Raw genomic sequence first — 17,941 nt, forward strand, 5'->3', positions numbered from 1 at the left:
ATCATGTCATGTTTTGTTGTTTTTTTGAGATGGTGAGTTTAGTCAGCCAATTAGACTGTTGTCAGGCCATTAAATAGGCATTATCGGTTGCTATAACACCATAGATGTGTGTCAACAGGGGCCTACAACACCCATTAGTAGGGTTTATCACCTATTCACATGGTAGATCACCGAACAAAGGAATAATAGAACATGACAGCGACCTCTAGTAATTATGGCAGGAGCAGAAGAGGAACTGAGGCACTGTAGTATAGACAGTGTGAAACTCAAAACGCCCGAGTGAGTGGAACAACATGTAGTTGTCTTTGTGTTCACAAGTGTTAAGTTTCACTTTCACTGTTTTTCCCTAAACAGATTAATGGATGATTACAATTATTTGCAGCCCTTTTTCAAATCCAACAGACAATGCACAAAATACAGGTTTATGCAAATAAAATATCTACAGCCATGCTAGCAGCTCTGTGAGAACTTACCGAAGTTATTGGGATTCAACCTCTGGGGACCAAGAATATCAAAATTTCACTGCAATCCTTCAAACAGTTGTTGATACTTCAGTCTGGACCAAAGTGGTGGACCATCAGACACATTGCCATCAATAGATGCTAGATGTTAACATGGCTAAAATCAACATTTTGTTCATTCAATGACTTTACCTGACATCTTCTTCTATTTTCAGGCGGTGGCTTATGTCCACAGCTGCCACCCGTCCTCTGTCATGGTTGCAGTGAGTGAGGGTTCAGGCTCAGGGATTCTTCTTTCCTACTTGGGGGAGTCTGGATCGAGTTCACACCTGACAGCGGCTGCAGCCGTCTCACCTGTGCTCCAGGGACAACTGTGGTTTGAAACCACCATGCCCCCCATTTATCGCTGGGGGGTGTTGCACCATCGGCAACTGCAGCTCAGGAGGTATGAGAAATCAAAGCAAAATGTATTAATAGTAGTTATGACATGATGTAATATGAAAAGGACCCCAAAAAATAAAACGTATTTCTTCACTTGGCATCGTAAAGGTATGCAAGTTCCTTCAGAGGAGTCCTGGATGTGGACCGGGCCCTCAGCTGTTCCTCCCTCAGAGACTTTGAGGAAACTCTCTCCTGCTCTTCAGCCCAGCCTCAGCAGAAGGCTCCCAGACCTCCAATAAGCTCTCTAAACTCTGGATTGAGCTCAGGATCTCATTCCCCACGGGGCCTGGCACCCTCAGTGGCCTGGGCACTGGGAGAGAGGGCGTACCCAGCCAAGGACTGGGACAACTACTGGGAGAGGAACGAGCCACTGAGAGACGCAGATGAGGTGGCGGTCCCTGTGCTCTGCATCCGCAGCCGTGACGATCCCCTCCTCCCGCCTGCCTCCACGTTGCCCCTTGACCTTTTCCAGAGCAATCCTCATTTCCTTCTGGTGCTGACGGACAGAGGAGGGCACTGTGGGTTCACTCTGGAGCGCCGAGAAGAGATGGAGGGAGGATGGACTGGAAACGAGGTGGAGGAGGAAGGTAACTGGAGTAATATTGTGGTTCTGGAGTACTTCAGAGTGGTGTCTGATTTCCTTAAAGGGGAAGAGAGGGATGGGGTGAGCCTGGATAGTCCACTAGGAGAATATAGTGTAGGGCAGAAGAGCCGGACCAGCAACATGGCTGCGTCTCGCAGGAGGAGAGCCAACATGATGAGGAGACAAAGACTGCAGGTGCCTGAAGAGAGCAGCGCGGATGCAGAGGAAGAGAACTTCACCTGGAAGAGGTCGTACACACGATGAGGAGGAAGAGGATGAGATCTGCAGAGACACTTTGGACAATATTTGGGTTTTTTCCTTCTCAAGTTACATCTGTAGCTGGATGAAAGCACAGTCCTACAAACAACTGGAAAAGAAAGCTGATGGAAACAAAAAAAATAATTAAGAGGACTAATGATCTTTGGTTAAGACAAACAAAAACAATCAGAACATGGCTCTACTCGTTTGAAACTCCAACAATAATTCTTTGGAAAACAAAAATGTGTTACTTACTACAGCAACAACTTTTCAGGCAATGTTGCTCCTACAAAAGAGGTTAAAAAGAGAGGTTATGCAAATTAAACAAGCAGTTTGAGGTTAAACACAATTCAAAGAGTTGCACTGTATCAATTAAAAATTGTAATATAATGACAATGATGGTGAACAGTGTAAAAGAATTCAAATATTTAGGTTAGGTTAAAGGTTTTTTGCTCCTCACACACAAAATCACAATGTGACAAAGAAATACTTATCATTTAAAAAATGTTGGGGGGTCCAAAAGAAATGTTTTGTTTATCTGGAAGATATCTGACGTTTGGTTGCCACTTCTAACAAGGCTTGTGAGTGAATAGTAAAAAGACGTTGGTCTTAAACCACATCACTGTGTCCGCATCACAACAGGTTAATTTGCCTTTGATTTGTCAATTACATGTCCATATTTTCAAATTCAAAATATACAATATTAACAGGTTTCCTGTACATTTCACCTCTGAAAATCATATAATGCATAATCTCTGCATTTCACATTAAGACTTCCACCTTTATCTCTATAATTATTTTTTTTTTATAGATTTATATAATAATACATATATAGATATATATTTTTTTCTTCTTTTCTTTCACTTAAAGAGCTCTTCCCAAATAGATTAGGGAGGGGGTGAAGACCATACCAGGCTCAGGAGGGGAGGAGGCGAAGGTGGAGGGAATCAGGGAGGTCGGAGGTCAGAACATGACATCGGGGTCGCCGGGGGGTGAGACAGAGCGGGATGTCAGACCGGGGAAATTTGCAGGGGCATAGCAGAGGAGATCACAGCATCACCGCCCATCCACCCAAACAGACATTCAGCAGTCACCAACCAGCAGAGGGCTTAGCGATGCTCCTCTTTCACGCTCCATGTTCGTTCACTGCAACTCTTGAAATGATTTTTATTTTTATTTTTTTAAATTAAAAACACACAGGGACATTTTTAGGAAACGGAGATGGATATTGTTGCCCCGACACAAATGGTGCCGAGTGTGTTGCTCATCTCTAACTGCTAAGTGCGTTATTTTTTATTTTCAGAGTTTATTGGTGCCTTCAAATGGGGTCGTGTTTACCGTGTTTACAACAATATTTCTACTCTATTGTCATATTCTACGACAAAGTATTTGGGCCACATTGAGAAAAAAAAAATACATACATCTGAGATTTCGAGAATAAAGTCATAATATTATGAGAATGAAGTAATAAGTTTATGAGAAAAAAAGGCGTAATATGAGAATAAAATCACAAGTTTACAAGAAAAAAAGTAATTTCCTTCTCCACAAAATTGGCAATTTCCCCCAGGTCCTTGTGGTTGTTTCTTCGGAATAAACACAGTTGCTTGCACAATATTTTCAAAGTCCTGATAGTTATGATAATGTGGTGCTGATACTGGAGATCAAATTGGACTGTATGTGGCCCCTGAACTAAAATGAGTCTGACACCCCTGATCTAAGCAATACAACACAAACCAGTGTACTGAATCAAGGTATTGATTTGTTACCAATTATGCAGATATTTAATATAGCTGTTACCCTCTGATGATGTAATCTGATACTACTAGGTCACATTTCTCTCCTTCAACTGTTGCCATACACCAGTGGTTCTCAACCAGGGGTCTGGGGACCCCCAGGGGTCCTTGAGGGAGCACTGAAAAAAATGGTACTTTGGATTAACTTAAAAAAATCCAAGTTAATTTGTTACATCTAATTTTATTAGTTTTTCTCAAATTGTATTTATGATTTGGTTGAAACCGTAAATTATGATTTAATATAAATCAAAATATTTGTTTGGCCAAAGTCAAAAACTTACATTCACACAAAGTAAAAAGATTATTTATTATGAAGACCATAAACTATTTTTTTTACTTTGTTACAACTTAATTTTTCATTTTGGAAAAACCTAATATTTACTATTACATCCAAGTAGTTTTACTTTGGAATAAACTAATTAAAATGCTTTAATTTGTTACATCTAATTTTATTAAGTTTTCTCAAGTCAAATTTCTGATTCAGTACAAACAAACTAGAATTTTAATTATACCTTAATCGATATATTTCTTTAGCTGCAAGCCAAAATGTTACTTTGTGTGTCAATATAATAGCATTTTTTGCTTTTTTACAGATTAAATTTTCCCATAAACAAAAGCTAGTAGAATTTTCACATAAGATCAAATTCAAAAAACATTTTGTTACAGACAATGTTTAGTTTAGTTTACTATTAATAAAGACAGGAATATTCTCTTCAAATACCTAAATGTTTATTGTGATGTCTTTTTAAAATATGCATCACCTTTTCTGTTATGTACTAAAAAAAAAGAAAAAATGTGTAGGGCACAGAAAAATTGTCAATCACCTGTCGTACTATCAATCCCTCCCTGTGTTGCTTATCTGAGCAGATTCACTGCTTGGAGGGTACCCTGATAGAGGGAGGTGGGGGTCTGGAGGGTACCCTGATAGAGGGAGGTGGGGGTCTGGAGGGTACCCTGATAGAGGGAGGTGGGAGTCTGGAGGGTACCCTGATAGAGGGAGGTGGGGGTCTGGAGGGTACCCTGATAGAGGGAGGTGGGAGTCTGGAGGGTACCCTGATAGAGGGAGGTGGGAGTCTGGAGGGTACCCTGATAGAGGGAGGTGGGGGTCTGGAGGGTACCCTGATAGAGGGAGGTGGGAGTCTGGGGGGAGCTGCATGGTTTTTCTGGCCTTTTCAGACATGGGATACTCACTTTTAAAATAAACGAGGTTCCATGCAGTAACCAGACAGAGAGCTGAGGCTGTAAACAGACCGGCTGTGGATGAGAGACGGCCGGTGAACGTGCGTCACCTCTGTCAAATTACGTTTTGTTTGTTAAACACAAGTTTTAATAAATTGATTTCGTTTTTACTCCAAAGGTTTATGACACTTACAGTAACGTTCATTTCGGTCGTCAATTCAGTAACGTTAACGTGTCCGCGGAGTTTCACCTAGTCCTCCTCACCTGGCTCTGCTGCCGCTGCTGCTGTGTCTCTGTGTGTCTCTGTGTGTGAGAGCGGCGGAGGAGCCCAGCCCCGCCCTGGTAGAAACATGTCCAGACCCGCCGGCCCTCTACCCTTCTCCCGGTCTCCCGGTATAACACAGCATAACACAGCCATGCCTCTCCCGAGCACTTTTCTCATGTGAACTCCGGACAATGTCCGAAGAAAATGACTTTAGCTAACAACATTAGCATTAACATTAGCTCCAGTATTGACTTTGCACTTGTGAAACGTTGGTAAAGAAAGGTTTCTCTCTACATGAGACATTAAAGCAGATAACCTGGTTTAGCTAGTGTTAGCTAACAACCGCGCAAAATACAAGACAGTGTAAAATAGTTGTCCATCCTGCCACTAACCATAAATGTACACGGAAAACACACGTGCCCCTAAAAACAACACAATTTATAATTCTTACCTTGTTTAAAAGAGTTTTCTTGAACAGCAGTCGTCCTCTCTGTTGAAGCGAGGACAGCAAACTTCACGAAGGAGCGAGCTGATGTGACGTCATGTGGTCACGTGACATGAAAATCTCCGGTTTGAAGTGAAAATACTATTTGAGTTAAATGATTGCTTTACTTTACTCCAAGGGGAGTATTATTTGCTTTTAAGCAAAGTGAAAAAAAAACAGGTTTAAACCGGAAACCATTATTTTCAATTAGACCAATATAAAAATGCACTTTAAATGAATGACACAGTCGTTGCACTTTTTTCAGTGAGTTCCAGGGGGTCTCCAGAATAATGGGGAATAGTTTATTTTCACTATTTATTTCACTATAGAAGTGTGGCCAATGTGAGTAGGACTCCTAAAAGTGACTATTCAGGTTTCACATATTTCACTTCCTCCACGGTTGTCTGGTCAACTGTAGTTGACTATTGAACTATTGAATTCTGGTCTTAATCATATCTAACAACCAAAATCTTTTCGGATGGAGGTCCCTGAAGCGAAATCTTGTCAAATTGTGGTCCATTTACCTAATGTTTATCAATGTAGGGGTCCTTGAAACGAAAAAGGTTGAGAACCACTGCCATACACCTTTCACCCAAAAAGACCAGTGGTGACTAGTCAACATAATTTTTTTTAATTTATTGTGTCATCATTTATGTCTTTTAATCACCTGTGTAAGAAGCAAACCTTCAGATGTTATTTATTTTAAAATGATCAAATTAATTTCATCATTCACCCAACAATACTATTCCACAACTTAATATTAGCAGTAATACTCAAAATATGAATAAATGATCCTAAGTCTTAATCGTAAGACATTCACAACCCCATTTAAGTTTTACAATTACACCAAGTACCCTGTAATACATACAGCACAAGTTAAAAGCTTAAAGATAGATTTTAACATTAGCTTGACTGTATATCACCCAGGTGTACATACAGTACAGTCAGTTGCCAGTTTATTTGGTTCACCTAGTTAAATCCATTTATATCACCGAAGGAAGACCAAATATTAGAAACACCTTTCAGTGCAACGCAATACAATTCAACAACATCACTGCCTCAAAAATGACCATAAAGTTGAATTATACATCTCTAAAATGGTTGCAATGAAAGCTGAACATTATAACTGAAAACATATAAAAACTGTGGTAGTATAGTGATAGTAATAGATGGTATATTCTATTTACCATGGTACAAGTAATGTGTCATGACTCTGAGTGCTTTGACACAAAAATGTAATATTCTGCATTTGGTCGTACAAAACTTGCACTTTGTTGTATCGGCCTGCATTAGTTTTAGCTATGTATATGTACCTAATAAACTGGCAACTGAGTGTATATAGTATGTAGCTAACTTTACAAAACCAAAAGAACATTTTAAAATGTAAGTCTTCCTCGCACTAACATTCTCAGTTGATCCCCATTTAAAATGGTAAATTGAGCCCTAGGATTGTGATGCTAAAGCAAAGAAGAAGAGACTGATCTGCTCTGGTAGACAAAGACACAACAGGTGCTGCTGCTGGAGGCTGTGTGCTGTTGGTGGCTGTTTTCCGGACACTGTAGGAACAGGAGGCTACATTACCCACCCGATCCACAACCAGCAGCTCCACATCAGGCGAACAGCAAGACGAATTGTAGGACACCAGCGTTATGTTCTCGTTGCCAGCGGCCAGGCTGGTGTTCATGGTCCCGTTGCCAGCGGCCAGGCTGGTGTTCATGGTCCCGTTGCCAGCGGCCAGGCTGGTGCTCAAGGTCCCGTTGCCCTGTCTGAGGCTAACGCGGTCGACACCCATTCCGTTAGCCTCATCAGTCACCTGAACAGAGAGCTTCCACATTGATAAGCTGCAGATATCAGAGCAGTTGGACTGCAGGCTAAGCAGCTGGCACATCGGCGGAGTGAAATCAGTCACCTATGAGGTGAAAAAATAGATAAAGTCAGCTGGTTTCACATCAGTGATGGAACCAATAAACACTACGATGACAGGATTAAATAAGCTACAATGATCATTCACTGCCTTAAATGTACAGTGTGTAGGATTTGGCGGCATCTAGTGGTGTGGTTGCAGATTGCAACCAACTGAGTACCCCTCCGCTCACTCCTCCAAGACTACGGTAACTTGAGTCGCCGAGTGCAAAACTAAAGTTGTTCGCCTCGCTCAGAGGCCATCCTTACTATAACAACACTACTTTAGAAGCAATGGAAGTCAGACGGCGGCTGGCGGTACCGCAGTTTTGCACTCTGCGGCTCACGTTACCGCAGTTTCACAAGCATGTTGAACTACGATGGCCTTCAGTTAACGTAAAAACGCGAAAGGCTCTATCTAGAGTCAGTGTTTGGTTTGTCTGTTCTAGGCAACTGTAGAAACATGCTGGAGCAACATGGTGGAAGATATAAATGGCTCATTCTAAGCTAACGAAAAAGATTTATTGAGATGTGATTTGTGATGAGTTACCTTTTTAAGGACAGTGAAGCGCTGCACTACATAGTTTGTGTCTGCGCCTCCCGAAGCCTCGGCCTCAATGGTCAGGGTGACGTCAGTACCAGACGGAGTGTTAGCAGGTGCGGTGATGTTCACTGTGCCGTTAGCAATGCCTCCAGTTGCCAGGACTAAACTGGACGGGAAAGTTAAACTAAAACCTTGGTCATTGGTCACTCGGATGGTGAAGGTTCCTCCTGCGCCGCTCGTCGTCACAGAGAAGGGAACTGAAAGTTGTGTTCCTGGTTCTAAGACGCTAATTGAATCAGGCTAAAAACGGAAGGAAAACAGTCAGTATCAGTTTTATATTTAAAAGACTGTGGCAGAGCAACATATCTTAAAGTCATATCATAGGATTTTAGATGCATTTTACTTACAGTAGTAACAGTCACTGCAGATGCTTTGATGTTGGTGGGGAACTGCCTTTGGAAGGGCACTGTGGACGCTCTGGAGGAAGCATTGCTGCTCTGCCCCTTCACGAGCACCACAAAATCCTGTGCTGGTACCCTGTCAAACCGAGCTAAGAAGTCTCCTCCGCCCTGAGCCTCCACCTTGCCATTAACCTCTCCTGACCCCGACGATTCAACCAGAATGACTTCTGTCACAATGGCTGAGTCACTCCCGGTTATTGTCACGATCATGCTCCCATTAACACCTTCAGAAAAAGAAAACAAATCCACTGAAATATACTGAAGTGAATGGGCAAATTACTTTGGCATATTCAAATTCTGTTTCCTTTACCAGCTCTGGGACGATTGTCTACAACATCAAATCCTCCAAACAGGCCCTGCGATGCCTCCAGAAAGTCAAACAGGAAGTCAATGGGACTCTCACCTGAAAATAAAGAAAAGTTATAAGAAAAGAATATCAACCAAAGATGCAACATGCAGGACATAGCATTAGCATTGTGTGATTTGGATGAACCGGCCCTTCAAGGTAAGTGATAGTTACACCTAAAACAATAATAAAGTTAAGTAATAACAAAGAGTATAGGAGCAAAGAGGCAAAACTCCAGTGCTTTTTTGACAATAGCCACTAGATGGCGCTGCGGTAGTTCATTGCCATGGATGTATAAAGAGACATCTGTAAATTAGAGGATGATGTGTTTTTTTTTAGGTAAATCAACTTCCCAGTACGAACTTAAATAGCCCTCATCTATATTGTTTTTTCGTAGTATGCATATTTATAATATTTCTATTGTTCAACACAGGCTGTTTCGGTTGAGACATTCAAATTATGACAATAGAATAGAAATCATTTTGTTTTACTTTTGTACAGCACTTTGTAGGCGGATGTTTAACTGACTTCCGGTAGTCGCTTTCAGTCCAAAATGGCGGAGGCATAGCTCAGCTGCTGGGTGCCGACATTGCAATGGAACGAACAATTGACTTTCACTTCTTAGCAATATACGTTCTTTATAAGTTCTCACCTATGACCTTCAGCGAGTAGGGATTAGTTGACACCATTTTAATTTCCCAAAGTCCAGCTTGTGTGTTTAGCTGCAGCGTCTTGAAGTTTCCCACTGACTGGGATGCAGTGATCAGAGATCCTGTGGTGTTAGTGCTCTCCTGAGACACACCTAAAAGCAAAGTCATGGCAAGAAATGAAGCAAACTGGTTAAAAGGCCGAGAGTTAAACTAACTTTTTAATTTCTAACATTTCAGTTTCTTAGATGAGTTATGAAGTAGTAGCGTGCATCGTTGTCTACTGCACTTAATACTACCACCAGATGGGTCAGGAATTTTCACACTACGTGGCTTAAAAATACTTTTTCTATGCCAATACACAACATCAACATATTATTCTGCTTTAAAATGATTTTAGTGTGATTTGTAAATTATTGCTTATTAACTGCTACAATGATACAACACAGAAGTATCACCTGAGGGACTGATGAGAGTGAAGATGACAGAGCTCCCAGTGATGTAAACTGTGAGGTTTCTTACTGACTCATCAACTGTGAAAGTGAAATTTTCGGCCTTTCCTGGAGTCCTGGCTGCCTGCAGAAGGGTCACCTAGGAGGTTGAATGAAACTGGTGACGCAACTGCATTTTTTTTGGAACTAGAGAAGTCATTAGTGGCAAGTGAGAGTGTTAATACCAGAGAGGAGCTGGAGGACTGTGTTATGATGCTGGTGGCCTCTGGGAGCTGACTCTTTCTGACTTCAATAGCCAGACCTCCTGACACCTGAGCCAGGTCTCTGTACAGCTGGGCATCTGTTCTCACCATCCGATTTTGTTGTTGTTGTTGTTGTTGTTGGTTGTTATCATCCTGTCTTCGACGACGAAGTCCCAATATGCCAGTAAGCATGAAGTTCACCTGAAAAAAAACGGAAAAGGGGTAAGAAAAATTTGAGGTGTAAAACCAACTCATAGGGTTTTACGTTTTAAAGAGGACCTATTGTGCTCATTTTCAGGTACATACTTTTAATTTGGGTTTCTACTAGAACATGTTTACATGCGTTAATGTTCAAAAAACGCTTTACTTTTCTCATACCGCTCTCCCCTCTAACTAGCTTTGTGCCAGTATCTTCACGCTACAACCTCCGGAAGATTGATGACGTTAATGCGTTAAAGAAATTCGTGGCGTTAAAACAAATTTGCGTTAAAGCGTTATTATCGCGTTAACTTTGACAGCCCTAGTTGTAATATACGTAATGATATATGTTATGCACTCAATATTTTTTAGCTATGCTTGCACCTTGTGATGGCTCTAAGGATGTTCAGTGTTGGACAGTCCACCACTTTGTCCCAAATATTGGATTAATTGTCACGAAATTTGGTACAGATATTCACGTACCCCCCAGGGTGAATTTTAAATAACAGCTGATTCTTTAACATTTTCATCTAGCGCCATAAATCAGGTCAATTATTATTATTATTATTTTAATTTCTGACAAAATATCTGCAAAACTACATTCCCGTCAGCCTCAGCTGAACTTTGTGTTTAATGCTAATTAGCAAATGTTAGCTTGCTAACACGCTAACCTACAATGGAGAATATTACCTACTACTCATCAGTATGTTAACACAGTCACTGTGAGAATGGTAACATGCTGACTTTAGCATTTAGCTCAATACACTGCTGTGCCTACGTAAAGCCTCACTCAGTGTCTATACACTCTTATGACAGTACAGCCAGGTTTTTACATTATGAGTTTTTAATTTCTTTTACTTTACACTATCATTTTCTACACCATATGTTTTTGGAGAGAGTAGATACTCACCACTGACTTGGTCCGCTCGATGAGTGCGATCACTGTGCTTTTCAGGTGTTGGTCTTTAGCGGTTGCATCGGTGAAGAGGAAGATCTCAGAATTGGGAGGAGCACCAGTTAAAGCCAGCTGTATGAGCAAGAGAGGACAGCAATGATACAGAAGTTGTTCTTTTCATTTTTTTTGTCTTATTATCAAGTTTTGCAGAGACAGATTTTGAAGTAGTCTTAAAGACATCACAGCACCTGAAGCCCTGAAAGACTCATTTCCGGAAAATCTCCTCCACCGCTTGCCGATAGTGAATTAATAGCATTCCTGAAGACGTTTGGGTCTGTAGTCCTTGTCAGTGGCCCAAAATCTGAGGTTCAAGTGGAGATAGGAAATATCAATTAGTTAAATCTTCATCTTGTGCTTGTGTTTGTTGAGTACTTTATGATTTACAGATATTGCCATTGTTCTTATTGTATTGCTGACATATTATTTGAACAATCATAATATATCATATTTCATTGAGTTAGTTGCAGGTTAGCCGGTAAGAAGTTAAAGAGCAAATTTATAAATTTGATAGTGCAAACATCCTGTTACTTCGCTTCAGAGGGAAACTAAAATTATCGCCTTATGGTTGTATGCCTCAACCAACCAGTCAAGTTACAGTTTACATCCATGTCTGTCCAAAATGTCATCACTTCATCATTTTATCCTCTTAGACATTTGTGTGAAATTGTCATAATTAGCACATGAATTCTTGAGTTGTGGTGTTTCACGTTTCAAAAGTCACAATGACCTTTGACCACCAAAATCTAATCAGTTAATCCTGAAGTCCAAGAGGACATTTGTGCCAAATTTGAAGAAATTCGCTCAAGGCGTTCCTCAGATTTTAGTATTCAAGAGAACAGGACGGACGTGAAGTTACAGTGACCTTGACATTTGCCCATTGACAACCAAAATTGTATCAGTTCGTCCATGAGTCCCATGTGGATGAATGAATGGAGCGGACGTACATACGTACGTACAGATGGACAACCTGAAAACATAATGCCTCCGGCCACGGCTAATGCCGGCACGGAGGCATAAAACCAAACTAGACAGGATTGTAAAGGTTTTTCTGGGGCATTAAGAGCCTACCTGGATTGTTGAAAGGTACAAGAATGTAAACTGAGGGCTCATCTTCTGTTCCCACTTTACTGTTGATTAAAGAGGAAGTGAGGGTCCTCACTGTTGCAATGTCATCGCTCATGCTTCCTGTCGTGTCGATCACGAAGCAAAGAGCTTTACCTTTGGAGATTCCCATCATCCTGAGGGATTAAGAGAGAACGGAAACAAAGAGATAAGAGATTTTTAAAAAAACTTTGGGATCCACCTCCTTACAGTACATAACTGAAACATGCAGAATGGGTTTCATACTGGAGGAACGGTCGGTCACCAGCAGCCCCTCGAATGTCCTCCAGCAGCTCACTGGTTGCAGCAATCGCCAACCTCGCTGCTTGCTTGTGGAGGTGTCCGTGGCTGGAGGTCAAAGTGTCTTTGTTGATCCCACCTGTGGGTTCGATTTTACTTGTTTCATCATATTTATCTCCATGGCTGCATTTTCCTGTTAGAAATAGAATAAAATGTTTCATACAGCTTTAAATATCTCTCTTCTTTAGAGAATATCAAGGAAGAGACTATTCTCTCTGTGAATGTGTGTTTTTAGCTAGCAGCATGGCTCTAGGGATAATAATAATGAATGAAATACAATTCTTTAGGTAGGCCGGTACGTATGTCATTTACCTGCTGGTTTGGTGGAGAAGAAAGGCACAAAATTAAAATATCCCGAGGTAAGTATCTTTTCCCGTAGGATATCCTCCAAAATGTTGTCCCTGCAGTCGTCTCCATTACAGTTGCGACAGGTTGCTCTAGTTACAGCTGTGGGAAGGAACAACGGGTTAGTATTTTCTGTAATAAAATTATATCTCACCCTCCAATCACATAATTATTTTTCCTCATCTCGGGTTCTTATTGGTTCAGTAGCCTAACACAACCAAACACACACTGATATTACATGATCTCGTTACCTGCTATGTTACCAATGTTGGTGCCTGGTCTGATCAGATTGGAGTTTGGGAGTGTGTTCTCCATTTCCACCCAGTTACTATGACTGTAGAAGTCCTACAGTATTATTCAAAAAAGAAAGACAAGTTACCGGTAAATACAACACAATACCAGCGTCTATATTACATCTCTTAATACCAAGATTGGGTTTCAGAACTCTTCACTAAGCCATTTTTAAAGATGTTCCCTTGGCTGTTGCACATAAATTGTAGTGCATACAATTTTGAAATAAATTTGCAAACAGGCCTATAGAAATACACCGTCTGCTGCTTGCTGAACTCGACTGAGTTTTAGTTTTGAAATGGAACATTTGTGTACGAAAAATACTGCAATGAAAACAAAACGAATAATAGAAAGAAGGCTACCTGTAAAGGGTGGCAGATTTCTCCCAGTTGTTCTCTCGCCGCCTCAAAGTTCTCCCGCTGGTTGCTGGCCTTCACAGCTGCTAATCCGTCTGTGATGATTTGCCGTCCCTCTGCAAAATTCTCATTGTCAAAGTGATAGCGTGGGTCAAAGAAAAAACGAAAGTCTACTCGCCGATTCCTTTTTTGAATTAATTTGATGGTTTTGCGGAAGCTCTTGGATGATTTTGACGCTTCACAGGCAGCAACAACAGACTCAACAGTCAAAGTCTGTGGACACACACAATTAATAATTATCAATTATACAGGCACTGGTCATTTGAAATAAAAAGTTGGTAACACTTAATAATAACTGTCATTAATAAATGGTAAATTGACAGTTAATTAAACATTCATTAATAGTTATTTTACTGTTAACAAACAATGAAATGATAATTAATATGGTTACTTATTATTAGTAATGCTATAATTTGTTGTTTTAACGGTTTATTGTTGTACATATAACATTTTATATACTATATTAAGCATTTGTTAATGATTACCAGATGATTTGTAAACCTTTAAGAAATTGTTTGTAAAATATCAATAAACATTACATAGATATTTGCAATAATTTGCTAATTCTTAATGGTTAATAATTGGTTTGTAAACGTCTATAAACATTGTTTGGATGGCTATTATAAAGTTGCAACTGATGATTATAATACCTTATTAAATGGTTATTAAATACTTTGTAAAGCGTCTATAAACATTATTTAGGTAGTTAATACTTTGTTAATGGTTACTAATTGGTTTCTGGTCCATCTATCTATGTAATGTTTATATATGTTTTACAAACAATTTCTTAAAATTTTCAGAATCATGTGGTTATCACTAACAAATATGTAAAGCATCAGTGGGTGGAGATGGAGCAAATAGGATTAAAAAAAATATTTTTATAACACGGTCACTTTATCCTGACAGAAGTGCATGAGACAGGTAATCTGAAAAGATCATGAGCCTCTGTGTCTTCTGGTGCTCCTAATGCGGCAGCCATGCTAAGATCTCTTAAGGAAATACCAAGCACCCCCCACAAGCTGGAGCACAGCCAATAGGAACACTCTCTCTCTGAAATGACCTGTGATTGGCCAAAGTCTCCCGTCATGGGCTAGATTTTTTAAGGCCTGAAAACAGAGCCATGAGGAGGTGGTGCAGGTCTAGTTTTCTCTCAGAACACTTGAATTACAATATGCTGAAAGGTTATTATGATGCCAAAAATATTCTGCCTACTGCCACTTTAATAAAGTAAATCAACTGTTAATAGTTTACTAATGAATGAAATTGTTATCATCTCTCAGCTATTATACAATATATAATTTATAAATGTATTATTCCACATTACACAAACTAATGATAAAATAGTATAAAGCATAGCATTACTAATAATTAGTAAACAATATTAATTAATTTAGTTTGTTAACAGTAAAACAACTATTAACTTAAGTTTAATTAACTATCAACTTACCATTTATTATTGATGGTTATTATAAAGAGTTACCACAAAGTCAATATAATATTATACATAATTGATATATGTAATAATTGAAAAAATATAATTGATATAAATGAATTTAATCCTTACAGGAAAAATGAAGTCTTTGCCCTCAGCCAGGGCCAGAGAGCGGCACGCCTGTGCAGTGACATTTAGGATGGCTTCCTCAGTGATCTCCTGATGAGTCAGAGAGACTCCATTGGATATTTTAAACCCGAAGGCTCCAGTCTGCAGAAGTAGGAGACCCAACACAGCCAACCCAGACATCGCTGCAAAACCTGTCAGAGAGATTAAAAAACACAGCTAATTATACTGCTTATCAAAGATGGTCTATGAGGCTAACACAGTATTATTCAGTAGTCCAGAGAGTCAACTACAGATGCAATTTGGTAATCCCTTTATTCATCCAAGAGGCTGATCCCTGAAGATTTAGTTGACAGGTTAACATTTTCCCTTAATTCATATTTTACCAAACTGAATTTGGTAAAATTTCAGATAAACTTTACTTCTTGCACACAAAGTTATTACAAAGATTTTTTTAAGTAACCAAATATATAATTTCTTCTTGAGTTGACAAACCCTTTGATAGAACTGGATGTCAATACATTTGTTCCAAATGACTTCATATCATTTTCTGTTTAAATGAGTGCTTTTTAAATAATAAATTCCACACACTAAGTAAGTAAATAACAATCAGAGGACAAGTTTAGATTTTTTTAGTTAACCAAATATATAATTTGTTCTAGAGTTGACAAACCTTTGCATAGAACCTTAGGGCTTGATGTCGTCTTGTGGACCCTCTATTGGGACAGCTAAATTTATAATGCTCCATGTCCAGGGTGGAGCCTTGACTGGAATTGACTGGTCTGACCTGTTGCCTTGGCATGTTTGAATTCTTTCATTGTCATTTCTCGTAACGGCAGAAACCTGTTTTTGCAGTTAATGTAAAGTACCTCACAGCAGATTAGGGTAGGTACTACAGTACAAGACAATACTCCCATTCACGGCTACTCATGTATCTTTACAACTGAAAACACTTTTAGAAATTTGAAATGGTATTATTCAAATGTAAAGGAAAGCTTAAGCTTCTGTCCCACTTTCTGTACATTTACAGTTCACAGTGACATTCATCATTTTAAATGCAAGTTTTCAAAGCAATCTGATGCAACTCACAAACAGTTCAATAAAGCAAAACTCAAAGCTTCGGTCCTAAAAACTGCTGTACATTATCTCGCTCATTACACGGCTACTTACATAAGAAATCAATAATTTGACACAAAAATGGTACCATGACACCAGAGTCCGAGATCAGAACTGCGTCCATAGTAAGAGTGTGTTATACATAGTGACGGTCTGCTATAAAGAAATAACAACCTATAGAAAGCCGTGATTGACCAATCAGTCGAGTATTCAACACGCCTGTGTAATAAAGCAGGTTCACATGTTCTCGTAGAAACCCACAAGTATGTACCTGAAAATGAGCACGACGTGTTCCCTTTAAAATTCTAAAAGTTTTTTTCCATTGTAAAGATACGCAAGTTGGCAGGAATGGGAGTATGTCCTCCATTAGTCCTTTATCAGTCCTTTATCAGTCCTTTTGTAGAACAAACCATTATCTCAGTCATGAACTACATACACCGGAAAAACAGGTTTCTTACACAACCTGTTATCATCAGAAGTGAAAATGAAAGAATTCAAACAGACACAGCAGAAAGCTCTGTCGTTTGCTTCTTTTAATAGTAACCTTATGAGCAGCATATCTTTAACCTTCATCCTACAGACTGGGATCCCCGCAGACCCCAGAGGTCTACTTTTTGTCATATCTCACAGGTGCTTTATTTTATTATTCCAATTTTTCATGACTTCATATAATTGTTTTCTGTTTTAATTAGTGCTTTTCAAATAATACATTTCTCACACTACATAAGTAAATAAGTATGACACACTATCAGGGGGGTAGGAGCACTCTGTCAGTCATTTTGAAGGACACAGATGCAGCACACAGATTTTCCTTCTACATAATATGCAAATTAACTCTAACTTAAAGGAACAGTGTGTAGGATCTGGTGGTATCTAGCGGTGAGGTGAGGAGATTACAACCAACTGAAGCCTCTCTCAAGCGTGTTGGAGAGCTACGGTGGCTGACGCGAAAACGCGAATGGCCCTCTCTAGAGCCATCTGGAGCAGAGCCAGTGCGTAGAGTATGTGTGTGTGTACGTGGGAGATGAGTGGTGAAGCAAGAGAGGGAGCGGCGGCGACGGCAGCGAGTAACGTTATCGACTCCAGCTCAAGCAGGAAAAGTTAACAGTGTTTGGTTTGTCCGTTCTGAGCTACGTAGAAACATGGCGAACTCCGTGGAGAGGACCTGCTCCCTATGTAGATATAAACGGCTCATTCTAAGCTAACGAAAACATGATTCTTATTATCAGGTGATTATACACTAAAACAAAACATATTTATTAATATTATATTCCATTTCTGCCATTAGATCCCCTAATTGTTACACACTGGTCCTTTAAATAATATTTTTTTCTGCATATGATATGAATTGCATAACTAATGAAAGTTTTGAGAAGAAATAAGTTAACATTTTACTATGCAGGCCTGGACTCTCATCAAACGTGTGCAATTTGGAAAAGATTTGACCATGTGGAGTCGAGTTACAACAGTTTCTTTTTTTCATGTCGAAACATCAAAAGTCACCATGCCACCACAGCAACGCCGATGGATGTTTCTTACGGTAGTTTTTAGGCATTGTAGCTATCAACCAAATATTGTCAGGTGATTTGTTATTGTTCTATAG

The 17,941-nt window shown here is 39.7% G+C and overlaps 1 protein-coding gene across 1 annotated transcript; it reads right to left on the bottom strand.

Annotated features, from left to right (window-relative positions):
• Positions 1-6,087: 6,087 nt before the first annotated feature.
• Positions 6,088-15,412, bottom strand: LOC141753394 (von Willebrand factor A domain-containing protein 7-like). Its single transcript, XM_074612029.1, has 15 exons — positions 15,229-15,412; positions 13,611-13,877; positions 13,209-13,302; positions 12,925-13,059; positions 12,559-12,745; positions 12,280-12,449; positions 11,400-11,512; positions 11,167-11,283; positions 10,041-10,259; positions 9,823-9,955; positions 9,370-9,519; positions 8,682-8,774; positions 8,318-8,595; positions 7,917-8,210; positions 6,088-7,373 (listed from the first exon to the last, which is right to left on the bottom strand). Exons 1-15 carry the CDS (start codon positions 15,403-15,405, stop codon positions 6,888-6,890), a joined length of 2,913 nt encoding a protein of 970 aa, XP_074468130.1. The 5' UTR covers positions 15,406-15,412; the 3' UTR covers positions 6,088-6,887.
• Positions 15,413-17,941: the final 2,529 nt, after the last annotated feature.

The sequence above is a fragment of the Sebastes fasciatus genome, chromosome 16 (assembly GCF_043250625.1).
Source record: "Sebastes fasciatus isolate fSebFas1 chromosome 16, fSebFas1.pri, whole genome shotgun sequence".
NCBI classification, from domain to species: Eukaryota; Metazoa; Chordata; class Actinopteri; order Perciformes; family Sebastidae; genus Sebastes; species Sebastes fasciatus.